The sequence below is a fragment of the Ammospiza caudacuta genome, chromosome 27 (genome assembly GCF_027887145.1).
Source record: "Ammospiza caudacuta isolate bAmmCau1 chromosome 27, bAmmCau1.pri, whole genome shotgun sequence".
NCBI lineage: Eukaryota > Metazoa > Chordata > Aves > Passeriformes > Passerellidae > Ammospiza > Ammospiza caudacuta.
The window spans coordinates 4222872-4246242 of NC_080619.1; the positions used below are offsets into that span (position 1 = coordinate 4222872).

Genomic DNA, 23371 nt, shown 5'->3' on the forward strand with positions numbered 1-23371 from the left:
TGAGTCTTGGTGCTTGCACCGTGTGGTGCTCTACAGCAACATCTGTGTTCCTTAAGTAAATGTAAACATCTTGTAAAACTATAAAAGCAACATGTTGCTTCAATAAATAAGTGTAAACAGCCTTCTGAGTGAGTCCTGGTGCTTTGTGCTCTGTGGGACTCTATAGCAACATCATCCCTGTCACAGATATATTTCATGAAAAATCCTTTTGCTGGGATTTTTTCTCCTGAGAAGCTTCGGAAATTAAATGTAAACAATAATTATCTGCTGCTGTGGAATGTAACAGGTGCATCTTTGATTGGTCTCATGGAGTTGTTTCTAATTAATGGCCAATCCCAGTCTGGCTGGCTCGGACTCTCTGGTCAGTCACAAGATTTTATTATCACTCCTTTCCATTTCTTCTGATTAAATCCTTTCTTCTATTCTTTTAGTATAGTTTTAATTTATCCTTTTCTTTTAATATAATATATATAATAAAATAATAAATCAGCCTTCTGAAACATGGAGTCAGATTCTCATCTCTTCCCTCATCCTGGGATTCCTGTGAACACCACCAACACATCCCAAACCCCCAGCTCACCCAAAATAAGATACAGAGATCACATCTGCTCTGTAGAATATATTATAAATTATATCATGCATCCATTAACAAAATATACAAAGCCAACAGAAATATATCTATCTTAAGCCTGAGCATACAGCATCTAAACTCTAGTAAAAAGTAACATAAAGAGAACAGCATCTCACACTTGCCACTTCAATCCTCAATGAAGTGTTCCTCCTCAAATGCTTCAGTTTTGTAGTTGACAGAACACATGAACATTCCAAGTACAAAGGTACACATGGTGAACATGGGTCCTGCTGGGCCTGACAGACCCCAGCAAATAAAACCACATTATGCTTCAAAGTGTCATCAGCTTCTGCATTTCACCCCTGTCCTAGAGCTGGCATTAGTCAGAAGATACTCAAAAAAAACCACATCCAAGTTAAGGTGGAAAGTCACAGAAGGATCTTTACCTGGTCCACAGCACACAGTTGTACTGGTGTACAGAGAGATGGCAAACACTGCAAAATACTTCTACTGTATTTCAAAATAAACATTTAAGAGTATATCTTCCACAATCTATAAAAATAGGTTTAAAAGGAAAGTGGTATGATACATTTGTTTTCTTGGACTATTTTAATGGTATTTTTATCTCTATGGGTACTAAAGTCTTTTAAAAAATTACTGATAACCTGGCCAGCACAATACTGATGCTGCTTCAGCTATGCTGTGACAAAACAGAACACTAGTTTTGAAGCAGGAGTAATATAAAATATTTTAGAATCGATGGTCTCTTACTGCAGCAAGGAAAAAATGTTTATTTGAAAGTAAGAATGCAGCCAACACTGTCACCTGCTGAGGGACTGAACTCTGAGAGGTTCTCTGGATACCCCACTGCACAGCAGTGTCTGGTGCTCATTTATGTCATTCTTCAGAATCAAACCTCTCAGCATATTCAGAAAGGAATTCTTAGATTTCCAAATTAAATATGGGCATCTAAAAATCTTGGCAGAAAAATGAATTCTACAGATGTGGCTATGGAAACACAGGGCCAGCTAAAACCATCAGAGGAGACTGTACATTTCAAAGTGCTTCAGTTAATGCATTTTTTAAACTCTCATGTAAAGTTATGTGATCCCTGCTTCAAGCATTCTTTCCATTCCTAAACATTACAAAAATTTATACTCCAGGTCTGGGTTCCTACACATTCTTGCATTTTTTATGTGGTATTAACAGAGTAAAATGTTTGCACTCTAGTGAAAAAAGGTAATGGTCAAATTTTTTATATTTTTACAAAGAGCCTGTAAAGATTCCTAGAAAAGCCTTTCCTACCCTTACACTCCATTTTTAACAAAATATTTTATGTAGGTTATTCTTCTACAGTTAGAGATGTGGTGTGCACTATCATTACTGATTCAATTGCTGGTGGTAATTTTCCTGCTTCATTCTGCTACAACAAAAGCAACTTTACTGGTATTCATCAGTTGAACAGTTCCATTTTTAGACTTTTGAAAAGTCTAAATTCAAGATGGCTTTCTTTTATGAGCAACTTCTTTTTCTTAGAATAAGTTGTAAGATTTAAATTTGTCACTTTACTATCACACATTGGAAAACCAATTACTAAATCCTCAGAAGAAACAAAGAAACTCCTAGTTTCAGGCATCTCTTGTAAATTAAGCAGAACTACATTTTATAGCAGCATTTTACACTGGTTTCTATTCCAAAGCTAATTAAGCCAACAAAAAATTTCCAGCTGCCTAAAAAAAAAGTATATACACAATAAAATGGGAATTTCTCACCTGGGTACAAAGTTTAGTTCTACATGATTCTCTGGTAAAAGGATTTGATCTGAAATTAGAGATTTAAAGACTACTCATTTAACTATGAGGTCTAAATAATAACTGAAATTCTGGTATCCATTTCAAGAGATGCCACAAGAGTTGTTTGACATTTCCACGAGGGTAAAAAGAAGAAGAAGTCAAATGCTCAAAGAAAAGCTGAAGTTTTAAACCAAACCTCCAAACAGAGAGCAGCTGAGGAGCAGCCTGCTACTCTTGCAATCTTTAATTAGAGTTTACTCAATGAAGATTATTCCTCTCTCCAGCAGGCAGGTTTAGCACCTACTGCACCAGTCTCTGTTACTGATCTGAAGCAATTCAGTTACCACTTCAATCATGTTGTTGTTGTGTTTCTTCAGCAGCCTCAGGTTTAACTGCCTGTCACAGAATCCCATCTCACACAGACTGGAGAGCAGAGCAGCAGTCTGCTCTTCTGGAGCTGCAGGCTGCTGAAAACAAAAGACAGTAAGATCAATTTAAAAAGCTGATTTATTTTTTGCCATTTGAACTAGGGGCCCTGCATTATGCTAGAATCAAATTGAGGCACAGAGGCTGCTGAAAACAAAAGACAGTAAGATCAATTTAAAAAGCTAATTTGTTTTTTGCCATTTGAACTGTGCATTATGCTAGAATCAAACTGAGCCACAGAGGCTCTTCTGGCCCCATTTAAGCCATTTACAACTCCCTTCACTGCTCACTTACAAAGGTGAGCTACTACTCCTACATGAGGCTACCAGAGACATGTTTTTATCCATATGGCATGGATTTCCCAGCCTGCCAAGAGCAGCAAACCTCAAAGGGACACCATCAAACTTAACATTACTCTTACATTAACTCCAATACAGAATATTGGTACACTTTTTAAACCACACCTGTAAATTTGTCATTCCATGAAGCTCACACAGCACACAGAAAGACACTCACCTGTTCCATAATGGGTGGTCCAGCAAATAATGCTTTGTAGGCAGAAGCAGCAACTGACAAAGCTCCTTTCACGAGCTCTCCTGCAATGCTGCTGCCCTGAGGGTACCTGTGAAGAGAACAGGAGCTGTTTTAGGGTCAGTAAAGCCAAGGGTTTGTTTCAGTGAAATAAATGCAATTTGCTGCCTTTTGAGGCAAGGACTGCTGGAGACAACAGCCTGTGATCCAAAGGAATCAGCAGTGTTTGGGAACTGAGCTATACAAGAAGTTAATTCCTTCTTCTTGACAAGTTCTATTAAATTGTGGGTGTATGTCTTCCATGAAGTGACCTTTTGTAAAGAGTTCAGTGCTCTCATCTAGAAGAGAACAGACCTACATGAAAGCTGTGCACTGACACATCCATTCAGGGTAGGGTAACTTCTATTTGTTTCCTATGAATACTTAAGTTACTTAATAATCCATTATATATATATTCTATACTCTAATATATTATATATTAGAATATATTATATATATATATACACACTCTTATGTATTCTAATATATATATTCTTAATCAACATTTTGACTTACCTCTCCAGCCTCAGTATTTTATGACTACTTTATAGCTAGCTTGTAAAATCCCCATCCTAAGAGGCCTGAGATTTTCCAGAAAAAAAAACCTCACAGAATTTTAGAAGCACTCAACTTGAGCTCTTCACTAACTTTGGTTTGCCAGTTCTGCATCCTTTTGATTTGTGCCCAAGTAGAAACTAAGATCTTATGAAAACACAGCATGTTTGCTTTAAGAAGGGAGGCCTCTCTCCAAATTATTGACAACATGAAATCTACAGGCCAGAGCTTTTTCCTAGGTGTCTGATTAAGCTGCTCTCAGTCTAAAATAGTGTTTGTGAAGTCAGAGCTTCACCTTCATTACCTTGGGTATTCTGAGAACTTAGTGAGAAGTGCAGAAGATCCTGGCTCATGATTATCTTCACCACTGGGTTCTGGAAGAGGAAGACAAAATGTCAACGTGTCCAGTTAATTAAGCTGGAGAAATGCAACACATGCAAAAACATAAAAAATGTGTCTCAGTACAACACTGATACTCTAAGTTTAGTTATGCAGAGAATCCAGGATTCTCACTGCAGTGAAAGCAGTCAGAAGGTTTTCAGAACCATATGAGTGATTCATCACTGCTGTTTAACAAAGAGGAACTGCTGTCTCAGTGACTGTAACAGCAGCTTAAATACACAGCTCATCAATCCCAGAGCAAAGTAATTTTCCAGATGCCTGTAAGTACTTTTGAGTATCCTCTTAAATCTTTACAATTTCCCATAATAGATGCTCTTAACTGATCCACAAAACCAATTATTTATTTGCCACATCCATATAGCAAAAGTTCAACACTCAGAGAAAAACTAAAATCTTTACTTGATAGATTTCTGCTCTCCTCAAGAGAAAGGAGACATCAAATTCAATACCAGGCATAAAGAATGGGTGATAGCAATAGTCTGCACCCTTCATTAAATATGTCAATACCTTCTCTTTGTATTTGATCATGAGGAGCAGAAGAGATATGCTCTGAAGCTGCTGTGTTTGGTTCTTGGAAGGTAGAATTCTGAAGAGATGAAAGATTCCTGAGAACATAAGGCAAAAACATCACTACTTCTATTCTACATGTACACACATAAGCAAGTCATGATCAACAGAAAAAAGAAAAAACTTCCCATGCTCCCTTCTCTCCCTCTCTTGCACTCATTTAAATCAGCGAGTTAATAACACAGAGCCCCAAAACACAGAGCCCCAAAACAGGCTCTCTAAAGTTGCAAGATTTAAGAACATTTACCTCAGCATATGATAAAAATTTTGTTACAATTCTTCCTTGGAAAGTACCAAACCTTGCAGACTCTAGAGCAATACCAGCATCACCATTTTGTTCCCATCCCCAAATCCTACCTTTGTGCCTGGGGTAGGCTGTCCACAGTTGCTGGGGTTAATGGTACTGCAGCCAGAGTTTGGGAAGTTGTCAGTGGATCACTGACCCTCTGGATCTGTGGTTGGCTTCCCCCTTCTGGGATCTCTGCTACTGTTTCAGGTTCTCCTGTCTTTTCTAAACCAGGCTGAGAAAGAGCTGAACTGTACATGGAGTCACCCAAGGGCCGGCTGGTGTCGAAGCACTCAGGGAGAATGATGATGTAGTCCTCTGAGGAAGCAGAGGAGCACTGACTCTGAACATCATCTTTGTCATCTTCCTCTTCATCACCATTGCCAGCAGCACTATGGGGGCTTGTGTTCTCATCAGGCAGTGGAAGGTCCCCTAGGAGGAAAAAAAAAGTGAGGTATTAACCATTGTCTGTATGGAAAACAGCAGAGATAGAATTGTCCCAGCTTGTGGAGAGCCTGGTTCAAGCATGGCTTAAAGAAAGAGGCCATGAAGGTATACAGCTGATGGGAAAGTAAAAGGTAGCTGTAAAGCAGCAGTTCCCAGGTTTGATTTTGTAAATAACTAGGTTCTCAGGCACCTTTTTTATAAACAGCAGGATTCTCAGACAGTCTTCTCATAACAGTCCTTGGCTGCTCTGGGAACAGATATGAAGGTTTTGAGAACTTTTCATATCACAGTGAGAACACTTATTTTGGTTTCAATAAACAGCCACGGGTATTGTAAACAAAAGGAGGGGTCAGAGTTTTCTCTGTAACCTATCGTGAGCTCGGATTTTGCAATATGCATGAAGTTAATTAACACTATTATAAAAGGTGACTGATTTGATCAATAAATCGGAGTCGATGCTGATCAACAGAGATGGGTCGTCTCCCTTCGCTTTCAACACCAGCTGCAAGAAAAAAGTATTTAGGAATAACTAAACCTCAGCTGCTGCCATTCATGGTGTCATTTTCCCTGCTGTGGGCAGGGTGTAGTGTGAAAGAGTAACAGATCCCAATGTTAAGCCTTTGCAAATACACTGCTGGTATTAATGCTTATAGTAAAAACTGGAGTAGGAGCTATATAAAGAACTGTAGTTTTCAGCTCCTGAATTACACACATTAGAAACAGGTCAGAAATATTGCAAGCTATGTGTACAAAATATGGAGGCACCAGTCATGCATAACATATGAGCACTTATCTGAATACCCAACTGGAACCTTTTAGTCTCAATTTCACTTCTTTAAACAGCAGCTGTTAAGCCAACTGCTTGTTAAAGCACTGACACCAATTTTCTGATGTAATGGTTCTCACAACTGGGACAATCTAACAATTCTCCTCATCTAATGAAGATCAATTTCCTAGAACAGTGTCACATCTTCTCACACATGATTTTTTTTACAGCTTTATCTTATATTCAAGCCCATTTTACTTACCACATGAATTTTCTGTCACTGGTTCTGACTGATGAATCTTTGCTTCCTTTTTGGAAGTGGAATTACTATTTATCACAGGAGATTCTTCAGTTATTGTATTGCAGCTGAAGGTGTCTTGCAGTGTGTGTAGAGAGTCTAATAAAAGCAATCAGGAAAAACAATTAAATGGCATCAACCACCTGAGCTGAGCAATTTGTGTCTCATGTCTGACTGCAAACAAGTCAAACCAGAGAAGGCAGCTAATGACAGTACTTACTCTGGAGGATTTTGGGGTTTTTTTGTGGGGGTTTGTGGTCAGGTGCAGCATCCAGAGTCAGAGATCTAATTACAGTTTCACAGACAAACTGAGTCCCACTCATATCTTCTTCCCCTTCCTCCTGGTTCAATGCATGTTCAGCTTTCACCTTCACCACAGAAGAGTCCACAGAAAGGCAGCCTTCTGCCACTCCTTGGAAAGGGAAACGTAACAGATTTTACCACCACAAAAAAGAAATGTAACTCTAAGAAGAATTTTTTAGACTGGCCACAGCTAATATTGATTCTGTGTGCTATTTCTAAAAATTGAAGGATTTTTGAATTCAGCTCAAGTTGAGCACAAAAGTGACTGAGAAGCATGGGGAGCACACCTGGAGTGTTTGGAGTATAACCTAGTCTATAAAGGGCAGATCATTAATTCTCCCAACAATTCTAGTGGTCAGACCAATCAAAAGAAGGATTTAAATGGATTTTAAACAAGGACATGCAGTAATAGGACAGCAGGGAATGACTTTAACATGGAGGAAAGTATATTTAAATTAGATATTAGGCAGAAATTCTTCCTTTTGATGATGGTGAGGCCCTGGCACAGATTGCCCAGAGAAGCTGTGGCTGCCCCTGGATCCCTGGAAGTGTTCAAGGCCAGGCTGAGTGAGGCTTGGACCAGCCTGGGACACGGGAAGCTGTCCCAGCTCATGGCAGTGGGGTGGAACTGAATAATCTCTAAAGGTCCCTTCCAACCCAAAGCTTCCAAACCATTCTGTGATTCTATGAGTTCTATTTGCAATCTACATATATTATTCTCCAACCTCTGTAATCACTAATGTAGTGTCAGACTCCAGGTTGATGAGACAAACAACCTGCAATTTATTTTTTTTTTTCAAAGAAGAGGAAGACAGTAATTAGAATTCCTTTTAGACATCAAGTTTGCTGACTACAGAGAAGTGACAACATCCTCAGGACTGCTGCTTACCAGGCACTAGTTTAAATCCACTCCCCTCGTTCTCCTCCTCTATCTGCCCTAAGCCAGGTTTCTCCAGCAAGGGGCTGTCACGTGGCAAAGGGGACATGCATGGAGTCATGTCTGGAAAACATAGGGAGCAAAGAAAATTGGCACTAAAGGACAAGGAGTCTCCATGAGGTAACATTTTCTTAAAGTTATTCTTTTTAAGGGACATTCTTTCAAGACTGAAGAAAGTTAGTTATTTTGAAAGATAATCTGGTGGAATAAACAACTAGCTTTGCATTACTCGGCCACTGGCTGTGCAAAGAAAATGGCAGCATTCCTCAACATCTGGAATGTTATGTTCTTGGGGATATGAAGGTGAAAAGAAGCCAAGCTCTACACAAAGATAGCTGTCTGTGCTCAAGAGAGCACCCAGAGCACAGGAGCCTTACCAACAGGAGTATTGTGTGGCACCCGCTCCAATTCCTGCACAATATTAATGTCCAACAGCTCAAAGGACAGCAAATCCTACAGGAAAAACACAGAGTTTCCATGAGCAAAGCCTGAAAGTGAATCATGTCTGTACTTGGCAGCACAGAGCCCACTGATGTACAAATAACACTTTGTTTCTCAACACAATCTCAGAGGGCAATTTTCCCACAATATATATTTACATCACTGAATATGGTGCACAAATTAGGGCAGCAAGGGACAAAGCTCAGAACTCCCTTGTCAGGGCCAGAGAAAGACTCAATGCTGATTCTCTTTTGAGACTCTTAATCTGTCCCACACATTCCTTCCACATAATGACACTGCCTAACACCAGTTTGAGAAAACAGCTCTGCTATATAAAATGCAATACACTCTTTCTGAAAATAGAGAGGCCATTTCTAGAGCTCAGAAGTTTTAATCTTACAGATGTCTACCTACCCAGACATCAAACCCAAGGTGGTTTGCTTTATATCTACCTGAATTTTAGCACTTTACCTGTGCAGTGAGGAGATCGACAGATGGGATATAAAATTCTCTCTCACTTGGCAGATTTTTGATCTTTAAAGGAACAGTTGGCAGAGATATTTCAGCTTGCTCTGCAATTTCACCTATCAGCTGAGCACCTGCTTCTGTCTCTAAGGAAGCATCCTGCAAAAACAACAAAAAAAACAGAAGCCCCTTAGCCATAGTAAATAAAACATCACATGAAATCTAAAGCCTGAGTTTTGTGTAAACACAGAAGTAATTTGAAAGAAATTTAAATCAACTCATTACAGAGCCAAAAGAACAAGACCTAACAAAGAGAAATGCTGCAGTGTTTCAGCTCAATCAAAGAAGCAGACAAATAGCTGCAACAGAGTGATAGCTGATGTCCTGCCTGTCAAAAAGAACAACTACTTTAGAACTTATAAATGCAATATATGTTGTATTGTTTCCTATTAAAATAAAATTTAAAAGCAAACAGCTAAAACAATTTCCTTGAATAACTAGTTAGGAATATTATGCCAAATAACAGACAGTGCTCCTTCTCCTAGGCAATTCTGAGCTGCCTCAAACAGCAGGTGAGTGACTTGCCTGTTTGGTTCTGGAAGCTTTACTCTTCTGACAGGAGTCAGAATCCTTCCAATCACCTTCCACATAGTCAGCAGCTGGACAGGGATCCACCACAATACTGCACCAGATCCTTGGGCCAAACTGTTCCCCTCTGTGTGACAGTCTCCAGTGAGAAGTGTAAGTTCCTTCTATGTTGGGAGCTACAAACTCAACTGAAACAGTTCCTACTTGTCCAGATGGAAGGGATGGCACTATCACATCTTTTTTCTCAGCAGATGCCAAGGTCAGATTACCCCACATGAGTTTCAGCTGAAAAATACAACAGAAAAAAGGCAAAAGTTAACTTCTCAAGCTTCTCTGCAAAGTGTGGGAAGTAGGAAGCAGAGGCTGAAAGGCCTGGTAGGTGCCAGGCATGGAGAAGAAGGTCCTAGTACACATTCCCACATTAATCACTATCAATACAAAGATACCCCCATCTTTTTAACACAAAGGCAGCTACTCACAGAACAAAGGGTTCTGGAGCTCAGAAAAGCAACAGACAGCTGTGAACAGGGTCAAACTGCACCACTATAACATGGGGAACATACAATTAATTGGGAACACGTTCAGTGATGGTGCTCTGAATCTGTCCCTTCCCACAGCCTTCACTTTTGTAAAGAGCACCTACACAGCTTATTGCCCCAAAATTCCCAGCTGCAATTCAACAGGCCAAAGGAAATCTTAAACAGGTCCTAACAGAGAATTCACCTACAAATGTTACCTCCCAGGATGATTTTAGTGTGTAGAAGGAAGAGCAAAGGCAAGATACCTTGGTGTCTGAGCTCCACTCCACATTGCCAGTATTCTTCATTCGCCAGTGTTTGATAAACTTTGTTCCTGGTTTCAAGTGAGTCCCATCAGGCAAATTCTCATCCACGAACACTGCACTAAGTGTTGGGACAATGGCTTGGAAGGGTTGATTAGGACTCCTGGGATTGGAGAAGAAACAAACAAAAAAAATACACCAAAAGTGAAGTTCAGCTGCTGATTGATGTTAATTTGGCTTTTAAATGCCCTAAATGGAAGGGATGAATTAAAGAAACAAACTGTACGAGTTTTACACTGCACAGTCATAAACTCAAAGAGAGTAGGAAATGCAGAGCAGTTGCCTGCAAAGGCTGCTGTCTAATGAGCCTCAGCTTAAGAGCACATTAAAAAAAAAAGAAACAGCAGTGAATATAAATATACAGAATGTACTTGATTTTATGCAGACACACTTAATAAAGCAGGAAGATACAGACTTTTTAAAAACTGGCAGTAAATGTTATTCTGTATGAGCATGCATGTGTATGTAAAATCCTAGGCACTCCCCTTCCTCCTAAATCTACATAAATCACTAAGTTTCTAGTAATAATCATCAGCCACTATTTTTTTCCTTTCTCCTATTCTCCTCTCAATTAAAAACATTCTACCTTGCATTTGGACTCTACAAATGGCATTTGGACAAAATTCTCACCCAGTCAAATGACAAATCACCCTTCAAATGAGCAATTCCATAACCTTCCTCCAATTACTTTAAATTGGTCTCATAACAAAAGGTCAGACAGCACAACTACCAGATGCTCAGTTAACAACAAGCCTTACAGGAAGGTATTAGGCTGGACACTCTCAGATTTCAGAGCAGGTGAGCCACTTGTTTCCAACACATGGATAGAGTTCCACAGATGAATTTTCCTGTGCAATTTTAGCTGCTTTTTGAGCTCTCGGACCTCTGCTTTTCGCTGTTTCTTCTCGGCTCGCAATCTTTGCTTCTCTGCCTTCAGAAATCTTTTGTCCATCTGTTTCTGGAGCCTGCAAAGCAATTAACACACCTTATTACATTAAATCGATTAGAATTTATCTTTACCCAACACAGTCTTAGTCTCAAGGGAACCCTTCAGGAAATATCCCATGCTTGTAGACTGGATACCAAATGATTTTAAAAGAACATCCTCACAGCTGCTTGTGGAACTATTTTGAATTGTTTCTGAAAGTACAAAAAAAGGCAGGCACAGGATGCTCAAAGAAAAAGCAAGCTCTCAAAGTTTACAACCCAAAAAGTCTGTATTTTCTACTTTGTTGTTAAAAACATTGTAAGATTTATGACTTATGCCCTTTAAGAAAATTTGAGCGCCATTTCCATTTCTTGTTATCTCTAAAATAAAAGCTGAACCCCAACTCCAACACAGGTGTTTCCTTGCACTCAGAACAACCTTGCCAGGCACTGCCAGGTGCCAGCACTTACCTGACTTGCTCCAGAGTGGCAGGCAGGCGTGGGGAGAGCTCTGCCAGGCTGTAATTGTCAGCCACACAGGGGATGGGTCTGCGCAGCTTTAACAAGACGTGGTTTGGATCGTGTGCATACGTTCCTGACTCACACTCCTCACAGATATTGTAGGCTGGACAAAGGCTGCAAAGCAGAAAAGATCAAGTTATCAAGAGGCAAAGAATTTCTGCAGAGAAGCTTTCACTGTAAGCAGTTCCCAAGTGAGCAGCTGGATGTCTCACTTATAGATCAGTATTTGGAGCCATGTGGAATACCTACATGATTATCTCTCTTCTTGGCACAACTGCAATATAGTTCCCACTTCTCTGAACACACATTGAAAAAATGTGGTGCTTCCTTTAGCACAAGTAATTAAAATTTTTGCTACAAAGGGCAGAACATTTTATCAAAATCCAGAGCCAGAAACAGCACCACACTTATGAAAATACAGTGGGTAAGTCAACAAGCATTCAGGGATGCAAAGCAGATTGCTCCTCCGGGAACAGGGCTGATAAAAACCAGACTGTCACCTCCTGCCAGCAAGGGAAAAAAAATCCAAAGAAAAACTCCTGCTGGCATTTCATCTACTGCTTCTGCCTAGTCCCAAAATGTTGATCTTTACAGCAGTTGCCTCATTCAAATAAAACTCTCACTTTTAACAACTTACTTCAGACATTTATCAAAATCTATTTCATATTATTAGACAGACAAGAGTGGAGTCATTAAGGTATGACCTGCCTTAGTCTCAATGACTCAGAACCAAACAAAGTGTTACAGACTAGTGGTTCTAAGCCCTGCTTTTTTGTTTACTTAACCAAACAAAACATTTCCCATTACAATTATTGGATCTTATTACTGCAGATAAGGTAAAGAGTGATTGAGAACACAGCAATGAAGTTCTCTGAACTGTGTTCATTGAGAACACAACATTATAAAGTTCTCTCACTTTAACAATCACCTTTTCTCAAAATAATATTAATCTTGCTTTTATGCAGATAAAATCTAGCCACCATAGGAGAGAACATCAGATGTTGGTGAGACATAGAAGACATTCTGAAACGTCCAGCAGGCTGCAAATTAGGAATGTAGAAGTATCTAACCCCAAGAGTTTCTCTCTCACTCACAAACCATGCCTGGCAGGTTCCCCATTCTCCCAGATCCCAGCACTGAAATGTCCAGCAGGCTGCAGATTTGGAACCTAGCAGTATCTAACCCCAAGAGAGTTTCTCTCTCTACTCCACAGGCTGTGCCTGGCAGGTTCCCCACACTCCCAGCACTGGAATGTCTAGTAGGCTGCAGATTTGGAACCTAGCAGTATCTAACCCCAAGAGAGTTTCTCTCTCTACTCCACAGGCTGTGCCTGGCAGGTTCCACACCCTCCCAGCACTGAAATGTCCAGCAGGCTGCAGAATGGGAACCTAGCAGTATCTAGTATCTAGAAACCCCAAGAGGATTTGATTTCTCTCTCTCTCTCACTCACTCACAGGCTGTGCCTGGCAGGTTCCTCACACTCCCAGATCCCAGCACTGAAATGTCCAGCAGGCTGCAGACTGGGAACCTAGAAGTATTTAATCCTAAGAGAGTTTCTCACTCACAGGCTGTGCCTGGCAGGTTCCCCACACTCCCAGCACTGGAACATCTAGTAGGCTGCAGATTTGGAACCTAGCAGTATCTAACCCCAAGAGAGTTTCTCTCTCACTCACAAGCTGTGCATGTCAGCAGGTCAAGTTCCCACCCGTCCAGCTCCCAGCACACTCTACCTGCACTGAAATGCAGGCTGCAGATCTAACCCCAAGAGAGTTGCTTTCTCACTCTCAGGCTGTGCCTGCAGGTTCCCACACTCCCAGCACTGAAATGTCCATCAGGGTGCAGATTGGGAACCTAGCAGTATCTAGTATCTAGAAACCCCAGGAGGATTTCTCTCTCTCTCTCTCTCTCTCTCACTCACAGCCTGTGCCTGCCAGGTTCTCAACCTCCCAGCACACTGTGCCTGCACTGAAATGCCCAGCTGCAGATTAGGAACCCAGCAGTATCTAACCCCAAGACAGTTTCTCACTCACTCACTCACTCACTCTCAAACTGTGCATGTGAGCATGTCAGGTTCCCACCCTCCCAGCTCACTGTACCTGCACTGAAATGTCCAGCAGGCTGCAGATTAGGAATCTAGTAGTTTCTAACCCCCAGAGAGTTTCACTCACAGGCTGTGCCTGGCAGGCTCCCCATACTCCAAGCTCACTGCCATGTCCAGCAGGCTGCAGATTATGAACCCAGCAGTACCTTACCCCCAGAAGAGTTTCTCTCTCTCTCTCCCTCCCTCCCAGGCTGTGCCACCCTCCCAGCCCCCTGTACCTGCACTGAAACGTCCAGCAGGCTGCAGATTAAGAACCTAGCAATATCTAACCCCCAGAGAGTTTCACTCACAGGCTGTCCCTGGCAGGTTCCCCACACCCAGCTGCCTGTACCTGCACTGCAATGTCCTGCAGGATGCAGACGATGAACCCAGCAGTATCCAACCCCCAGAGAGTTTCCCTCTCCCTCCCTCCAGCCCCTGTACCTGCACTGCAATGTCCTGCAGGCTGCAGACGATGAACACAGCAGTATCCAAGCCCCAGAGAGTTTCTCTCTCCCTCCCTCCCAGCCCCTCTCCCTGCACTGCCATGCCTAGCAGGCTGCAGATGATGAACCCAGCAGTATCCAACCCCCAGAGAGTTTCTCTCTCCCACCCTCCCAGCACTGCCATGCCCAGCAGGCTGCAGATGATGAACCCAGCAGTATCCAACCCCCAGAGGGTTTCTGTCTCCCTCCCTCCCAGCCCCTCTCCCTGTACTGTAATGTCCTGCAGGCTGCAGATGATGAAACCAGCAGTATCCAACCCCCAGAGAGTTTCCCTCTCCCTCCCAGCCCCTGTACCTGCACTGCCATGCCCAGCAGACTGCAGATTGGGAACCCAGCAGTGTCCAACCCCCAGAGAGTTTCCCTCTCCCTCCCTCCCAGCCCCTGTACCTGCACTGGTAGCGCACGCCGACGATGCGAGCCTGGCAGCTGCAGCAGGACATGAGCCAGTCACACTGCCTGCTGCTGCTGCTGCTGCTGCTGCTGCTCCCCACGGGGCTCTCTGGAGCTGCAGCTGCTGCTGGGAATGAGCTCTCACAAAATTCTGCAGGCTGACTGCAATGGACAAGCTTCTCATACAGCTTCTGCTCCAGCCTCTCCACAGTCTCCTTAACTACTTGTTCTCTGAACTGGAAAGAAATTAAAGCAGTGGTGAATGAGAGCCACCTTTAAAGTTTGAAATGTTGAGTTACATTGTCCCAAGTCTCCCAATCTGTCAGTAGCCATTGACTACTTCAGAATAATTTCCCCTACCGCCAGCACACTCTTCCTAAAATTATTTTCATATATAATACATATAACATATATATGATCATATCATTATATCATATTTTACAGATCACACAATATAATATTATCATAATATCATATATATAATACATATAACATATATATGATCATATCATTATATCATATTATATAGATCACACAACATAATATCATCATAATATCATATATATATGACATATAACATATATATGATCATATCATTATATCATATTATATAGATCACACAATATAATATCATCATAATATCATATATATATGACATATAACATATATATGATCATATCATTATATCATATTATATAGATCACACAATATAATATCATCATAATATCATATATATATGACATATAACATATATATGATCATATCATTATATCATATTTTACAGATCACACAATATAATATTATCATAATATCATATATATATGACATATAACATATATATGATCATATCATTATATCATATTATATAGATCACACAATATAATATCATCATAATATCATATATATGACATATAACATATATATGATCATATCATTATATTACATTATACAGATCACACAATATAATATTATCATAATATCATATATATATGATATATAACATATATATGATAATACATAAAATATATCAACAAGTACCATGTTCCTCAGAGAGAACTTTTATTTTAGAAAATACCAACACAGAGCTTTTAAGAAGGCAAATTAAAATTCACATATTTGTGCTTACAATATTGTTTTTCTTCCATAAGCTTGCATGAAGGGAAGGAAAATCATCTCCAAAACTGGGCAATCAAGAGCCTACAACAGCAACACTCCCCATGCTCTCCCACAATGAGTGGTCTGTGCCACAAGGATTGTTTGTTATGGGAGCTACTTAAAACTACACTCTAACTGAATCAAATGCATAAACTAAATATTTTACTTTTCACAAGTGGTATGGATCAAGTTTTTGGTTTTGGGGTTTTTTAAGGTATCACTTGCAGACATAGTTAAACATTTAGTTCACATTAAGATCCTGGTCACAAGTGCTGATGGCAGGAGTGTTCAGATGTCAGGCATCACAAAGATCACTTCCAACAACAATAAAATTAAAGAATTTAAGTATATAAAAACTCACAAGACAATACACTTACTGTTTCCAAGTAGCTAGTAAACCATTCTGGAGGATTTTCATTTGTGCTTTCTGTCCTGGTCTGATTTAACTTTTGCTGGGGAAAAAAATAAATCAAAAGAAAACAAAAAAATGTATGCAAAGTTAAAAAAAAAAACCAACTCAACACAGCAAGTTAACTGCTGAAATAGCTTTTAAGTGTCTTTATAGAAAAATATTTAAGTAGCCACTGATATTTCTGCCTCATTAGCATTTGAGTGTAATTACACTCAAATTACACCAAAGAAATCAAGTCAGGCAGAAGTTACCAGATGGCAATGAGAGCTTCAGGAGATGAACTGCTCTGTTTAGCAGAATATTTAAGAATGGCCGACATGAAAGCACTGGCATTTCTAAAGACAGCACCAAATTATCCTCTTGAAGTTATTCAAACTATTTGGTGAGCTTCAACAGGTGCAGGGAACTGAAAACAGAGACCAACTTCTGAACTCAGTTTTTATATATGGCTGAAGAGAATAATCAGTATATAAAGTGAATTATATTTATTAATTCTTTGTTTGAATGCAGCTCAGCTTCTTACCTGCATGGTCAGGTCCTTGTCTTTTTTAAATTCTTCCTCTAATCCCTGAGCTAGCATGGAATGATGCAAAAGTGGTTTCTTCTCATCTTTAAGAAGCACCAGCTTTTCTGTCACATTTTTTTCATGGAGTTGCAAAGCATGAGAAGAGTTCTTTTCATAGGCATTCATCTGAAGCTGATTTCCTTGTTTTACTGCAATCTAAATAAACACAACACACATACACCACGTTTTCCACTTAAAATCAGCATAGGGAATCTGTAAAAATTCAGTATTGCACTACATTGGAGAGTCTGGCAAAAGGGTGGGGAAGGACTAACAGACAAAAAGAAAAACAGAGAGAGATGCCAAGGTAGAGTCAGCTGATATTCTACTTCAGAAAGGTTATTAATATATTATTAAAAAGTTTATTAAAAGCCAAAGGATAATCATGCAAATATCCTGTTGGAATTTTTCAGCCTACAATAAAGTGTTCCCAGAAGCCAGTAATCAACAGATTCTGTCCAGGAATTTATTTTGAAATTATCAGATTTGAAATTCAAACCACGAGTAAAAAGTTGTGAAAGACTTAATAATGTAAAACAGAAATGTAAACAAATGCAATTCTTATTTTGTCCAACTGCTTATAAAGTAGCTCAGCATTGACTCCAACAAGTTTTAATGATATACTCTGCAGAATCTATGTGGTAATATTTTTGAAGGGTTTCACCAAAGCCCAGTATTTCCAAATATGGGATTACTGTTGAAGGGTTTGAGAAAGTCAATCCCTTAACCAACCCAGTGCTGCTCAGGGTACTGAATCCTAACTCTTATCCAACTAACTTATAAAAACAAAGACCAACCAGCATAGAAAAAAAAAAAAAAAAAGTAATAACACAATCAAGCTACTGTCCAAAGCTAGAAAACAGCTTTGAAAAACTATTCTGATTTCCTGGGCCAGGTAATGCCATTTTTTTTCCTCAGCTACACCAGTTTCAATTAGAAAAGGATGAATATATTGAAAAAAGTCAAAGAGCACATTTACCTTCAGAGCTTCTTCATATTCCTCTAAAGAAAAATAGAAAAAAGAGTGAATGGCCCCTATCTCACACAACAGATGTAAGTTTATCACACACTATTTAGAAACCTTTACATGACAAAGGGCCTCCCCTACCTTCTGTAAATTCTCTTAAATTAAAAGCCTAATTAAATTAGTGCAAGAAATTGTATATACAGCAACAAGCACACAATTTCACAGTGAAGAACCACAACATTCCACTCATTTAGTAATTTTCAATTTGCTCCTGTGGATCAAGAATTCTTTCCTTTGGGAAGAATTTAATGCCAAGTCATATATAAAATTTAAAAATCCAAAAGCAAGCATTCTTAAGTGCATCTTCAAAATAAACAGGCAATAGTTGGGGTCTCTTATCTTGATTTCACCTCAGCAAAGCAGCAGCTCACCTTTGCTGTTCACAGAGACCTGCAAAGAGAAGGAACAGGGAGACATTTTTGCAGTTCTCTCAAAATGAACACCCTTCAGAATAAACATACTTTTATTCTGTTCCTACAGCAGCAGCCCTTTAGCTGTTTGTCACTGCCATGTTTAATCATTACCCAAAGCTGGGGTGCCCTGGAGCAGCCCATGTTTGTTACTGGACTGGCACAGGAGGCAGCTCTGGCAACAGAACAAGCTGCTCTCCTCCAAAGTCACTGCCTGTACCCCTGGGCTCACTGCACAACTTTAAATGCCCAGTTAAGTGTTTCAAAAGATCAATTAAGTGTTTCATAAGCCCATTCTTCTCCAGAAAATTAATTATCAATGCTGCACATAGAAGTCATTAACACAGGAAGCTATTTAATCCTCACAGCATCACAGGATTCTGAACAATGCTTGCTCAGTGTTTCAGGAAAAAGCTTTCATAGATTCATCTATATATTGATATATTATACAGGCTGGAAAATAAGGGGAGAATCATTCTCTGAAAGGTTGTTAGAAGCTTCTTGACATTTCCCCTTAGGGAAAAATACCAAGAACAAGAACCCCCATGCCATTTAGCAGAGCTATAATCCAAGCAGTGGAACACTGTGTTTGCAAAAGGTCATTCTGTGTGAGAGTTCCATTCCCCTCTGAATCTCTAGATAAACAAAAATAATGTGAGAGGGTGAGACTGTGCCAAGCAGGAAGTTACTCAACAAGGACAACTAGAAGTAACCAATTTGTTTTGTGAGTCAGTAATCTGCTTGGAGATTACAGCAATTGCATAAAGCAGGCAGAGGATTTGAGTACAGCAGATCACTGAGGCAAACCTGGGCTAATGACAGGGGACCTACATTTTCCAGAGGAAGGAAAAGACAAAAGCTCTGTCTTTTCTAGAGGGAAAAGACAGAGCTTTAGCACAGCTGCAAACACAAGTAGCTACAACTACCTGCCACAGACATATTTTCTGAAAATCCTTTTGTTAGGATCTTTTCTCCTGAGAAGCTGGGAAGCTTCAGCACCTCCATGTTTTGTTGCTCTGGAGAATTGTTCACCTATCATGTGAAATTGTTTTTCCTTGGTGACCAGTAAAATTGTTCACCTATCATGTGAAATTGTTTTTACTTGGTGACCAGTGACAGCCACCTGTGTCAAGGCTGTGAGCAGTCACAAGATTTTATTATCATTCCTTTCCTTTCAAGCCTCCTAATGAAATCCTTTCTTCTATTCTTTTAGTATAGTTTTAATATAGAATTTTCTTTTAATATAATATATCTCATAAAATAATAAATCAGCTTTCTGAAACATGGAGTCAAGATTCTCATCTCTTCCCTCATGCTGGGACCTCTATGAACACCACCACAACTACCTTATAAAAAAATTTAAAAATAAATAAGTTCCTCAATGGAAACATTCCTCCACAGAGCACAGAGAACCACTGGGTGTTCCAACAGAGTGGAAAAAAGAAAGGCAGTAGCTTCTAAAAAAGTATTTTAAAGTATGTATGCTGCATTAAGAGTAAGACCAAAAGACTATCAGCTATTTTCTTATTTAAAGGACAAACCTTCCCCCACCCCAATGTGCATAAAAAACTCTCCTGAAGGACCCATGACCAACTATCAGGAGACAGAAAGTAATTTCTGCCAGCAGCCATTTTTCAGCTGACTTATTGGGAGGGTGGAGTGGCAGGGGTTTTACCTCATCATTATCCTCATCAATGTACTTGATCTGAATGTTGTCCAGGTCAAATGAAACTTTAACCTGTAATAAAAAAATAGAACACAAAATCATAGTGAGGCAGGACCTCAGTTAACAATGATTATTAATTGGGAATAACATTAAAACCCTTTTGATCCCTCCCCTTCAGTTTCTCAGAAGCAAACACTGTTTTACCAAATCCATTCCTCTGGAGCTGAACTCTTCCCAGTGCCTTCCCTCCAAGCTTTCCTGACTTTCCCTAATGAAAATAATAAACACATCTTTTCCCTCTTGCACCTTGCCAGGTTAATGTTTACTCCAAAATAAACAACAAAAACCTCCCCATTCTAAGAGGACAAGCTCAGGGTTAACAAACTCAGTCATGGTAAACACTGCAAAACATGAAGACAAAAACAATCCCTAAACTCTTTTTAGAAAGCACCTGGGAGACAGCTCACAAGGGTGATCAGCCTTTTCTCAGCCTATCAAAACTCACAGAATAAAGCTGAGCAGTTATTTTACATTTTACATGAGCAAGGCAGAATGAGCAGCACCAAATCAACCATAAAATGAAAGCAGTTGTTTCCACATGCTGAGCCTTTAAGGCTCCTGTACATTTCTGTACCAGGTTCCTACAAAAATGCATTTTTCTGCTTTGGTTTGAACAGACAGGTGTCTGATCAGGAAGGCAGGAGCCTCCCTTGAAATGGAAAATGTAACCCTCCTCCTCCTGAATTATTGTAATTTTTAAATTAAGGGGTTCTCAAGCAAAGATATGGGAATAGGAACAGCAGTTTATTTTTGTACAAGGTTCCTACAAAAACTGTGTTTTTCTGCTTTGGTTTGAACAGACAGGTACCTGCTCAGGAAGGGAGACACCTGAAATGAAAAATGTAAACCTCCTCCTGAATTATTGTAATTTTTAAATTAAGGGGTTCTCAGGCAAAGATATGGGAAAAAGAATAACAGTTCATTTTTGTACCAGGTTCCTACAAAAACTGCATTTTTCTGCTTTGGTTTGAACAGACAGGTACCTGCTCAGAGAGACATCTGAAATGAAAAATGTAAACCTCCTCCTTCTCAATTATTATCAGTTTTAAATTAAGGGGTTCTCAGGCAAAGATATGGGAATAAGAATAACAGTTCATTTTTGTACCAGGTTCCTACAAAAACTGCATTTTTTTGCTTTGGTTTGAACAGACAGGTGCCTGCTCAGGAAGGGAGACACCTGAAATGGAAAATGTAAACCTCCTCCTCCTCCTGAATTATTGTAATTTTTAAATTAAGGTGCTCTCAGGCAAAGATATGGGAAAAAGAACAACAGTTCATTTTTGTACCAGGTTCCTACAAAAGCTGTGTTTTTCTGCCTTGCTTTGAACAGACAAGTGCCTGCTGAGGACACATGGACACACAGACACAGGGACACACAGACACATTCTGCTCCAGGCAGGCTCTTCCAGCAGCACATCCCAGATTCTGTGAGTGCAGAGACAGAACCAGCTTGTTTTGCCAGGAAGAAGCTGTGCTCTGCATTTCCATGGTCTGGAACCACAGATTGCTCCCCTAAACTCCGGGCAGAACAAGAGCTCACAGGTTTATAAAAGTTTATCCCTTATAAACATCACCCACATTGCACAGAATACCAAAATACAACAAAGCCACAAGTTTAACTCCTTTAAAACAATATTTCCCACAACAGGGACAAGCCCTGGCTGTACCTCAGGGAAACACTGTAATGGAACACCACACCTCGAACAAACACACCCTGGCTCTCAGAATACCTGAGATTAAGGGCAGCACGGTGCTTACACAGTAATCTGCTGCCAGCTTTGATGCAAGCACGGCTCTGACCAGCTCAGACATTCCTGCAGCTCTACTTGCACTAAGTATTTTAAGGCTGAACCTTTCAGTGCCTCTTTCAGAGGACTGAAATACAGCAAGGGAAGGTGATGCAGCTCAAACCTTGGACCTGAGCAATTCATAAAACAAACCCCTCCTGCATGTGTGCTGGAAGATACTGGCCAGAAAAACAGAAAATAACACAGCAACAAGATCTCTTCAGATGTATCTTTGAAAGCAAGCTAAGAAAAATGAGAACAGTTGTGTGGAAGAGGTTTTACAGCAACTTCTGTCAGCCAGAGAGGAGTTTGATAAGAGGATCCATAATTACCCGTGAAAGAATTTCCTACCAAGGTCATTGACATAGAAACCAAGAAAGAAAGAAGGATAAATAAAAGAAACCTGAACTGTCCATTCCAATAAACACTTTCTTTGTCTCTGGTGACCAATGAGTAAAGTGTAAACTTACGATCTTTGTAAGAATGTATAAAAAGCATGCAGGCTATAATAAAAACAGTTTGAAGCCTTCTAAAAATGGAGTGTGTTGTCTCAGTCTCAACTACGACACAGCTGCTACAGAATTAATTAATAACAACAACAATAATAATAGTAATAATAATGTTAGTTTCATCATAGCCAAGGGAGTACTTACAACAGAATTTCATACTTACAACAGAATTTCACACTAAGCCAATACAGGAATTGTCACTAAAGCCTGGAAACAAGCACCCAAACAAACTGAGCTCGACCAAAGCAGGACACACAGACCTGCCCACACAGGCACGGCCCAGTCAGAGCCGGTTCTACCCAAACCACCTCACACAAAGCTCTGGGAACCAAGGACCAAACTAAAATCTGTTTGTGACTCAGTATCCCAAAAGGCACAGACAAATCTTCAGAAAAGCACAGACAGGTGTTACTTCACGAGAAGTACTTCAAAAAGTACAGGAAATAACAGAATGTACTTTACAGAGGGATACAGAGCCAAACCTGCAAAAAAGGGCAAAGAGCACAGCTAAGCCTTGCTGCTCACACAGAAAAAAAGAGCTCTTGAGAATCTTTTTCCAAACCAGGCCGTTCACATCAACCTAAGCACACAGCAGGAGTGAATAACACTATTTAGGCAAAAAATAACAATCAAGACCGCAGGCCTATGAACCGGCAGCTCTGACAGCCCGTGAAATGGATAACACTGCTTCGGAAAGCGCGGTCAGAGACGCTGAGCCCTCAAAGCTTCGCTGGCCCGGTCAGCGCCTCACCGGGCCGGCTCCCGGCGGCTGCGGCCCCCCCGCCCCGCCTCGGCTCCCGCTCACCATGGCCTCCACATCGGCCCACGTCGTGCGCGCCGGGTCGGACACGAGGAAGGAGCGGGTTTCGCCGCGGCAGGTGACGCGCAGGGTGACCCGCGGCTCCATGGCGCGCTCCCGCGGGGCCGGGGCCGGCGGCGCCAGCCCTCCCGACAGGCACAACATGGCGGCCCGAGGGCGGCCCGCCCCGCGCCCGCTGCGCGCGGTTATTGGCGGAGCCGCCTGTCACTCATCCATCCCTCCGCTGTGATTGGTCGGAAGGCGGAGTCAGAGGGGTCGCGGAACAACAACAATAAACAC

General features: G+C 40.6%; 1 protein-coding gene across 2 annotated transcripts; it reads right to left on the reverse strand.

The window, feature by feature from the left end:
- Window positions 1-604: 604 nt before the first annotated feature.
- On the reverse strand, window positions 605-23264 carry NBR1 (NBR1 autophagy cargo receptor). 2 transcript variants are annotated; one of them, XM_058820770.1, is made up of 21 exons: window positions 23078-23264; window positions 19926-19988; window positions 18212-18230; window positions 17793-17815; window positions 16772-16969; window positions 16214-16288; window positions 14679-14917; window positions 11655-11819; window positions 11015-11221; window positions 10200-10359; window positions 9413-9700; window positions 8834-8986; window positions 8299-8374; window positions 7874-7984; window positions 6902-7093; window positions 6646-6780; window positions 5242-5602; window positions 4825-4922; window positions 4220-4289; window positions 3307-3412; window positions 605-2828 (listed from the first exon to the last, which is right to left on the reverse strand). In XM_058820770.1, the coding sequence occupies exons 1-21, from the start codon at window positions 23234-23236 to the stop codon at window positions 2658-2660; spliced, it is 3069 nt and encodes a 1022-aa protein (XP_058676753.1). In that variant the 5' UTR covers window positions 23237-23264; the 3' UTR covers window positions 605-2657. The 2 variants fall into 2 exon arrangements, with proteins under 2 accessions (XP_058676753.1, XP_058676752.1); XM_058820769.1 differs by having other exon boundaries at window positions 605-2831; window positions 23078-23263.
- Between the last annotated feature and the right edge of the window lie 107 nt (window positions 23265-23371).

What these genes read in the sequence shown, in the direction of transcription:
- NBR1 (XM_058820769.1), bottom strand. Translation starts at nt 23,236, where the DNA reads ATGTTGTGCCTGTCGGGAGGGCTGGCGCCGCCGGCCCCGGCCCCGCGG. An exon ending in TTACTAGCTACTTGGAAACA is followed by an intron (nt 14,918 to 16,213) that starts GTAAGTGTATTG and finishes ATTTCTTTCCAG; the next exon opens with TTCAGAGAACAAGTAGTTAA. An exon ending in AGCCTACCCCAGGCACAAAG is followed by an intron (nt 4,923 to 5,241) that starts GTAGGATTTGGG and finishes TTATGTTCTCAG; the next exon opens with GAATCTTTCATCTCTTCAGA.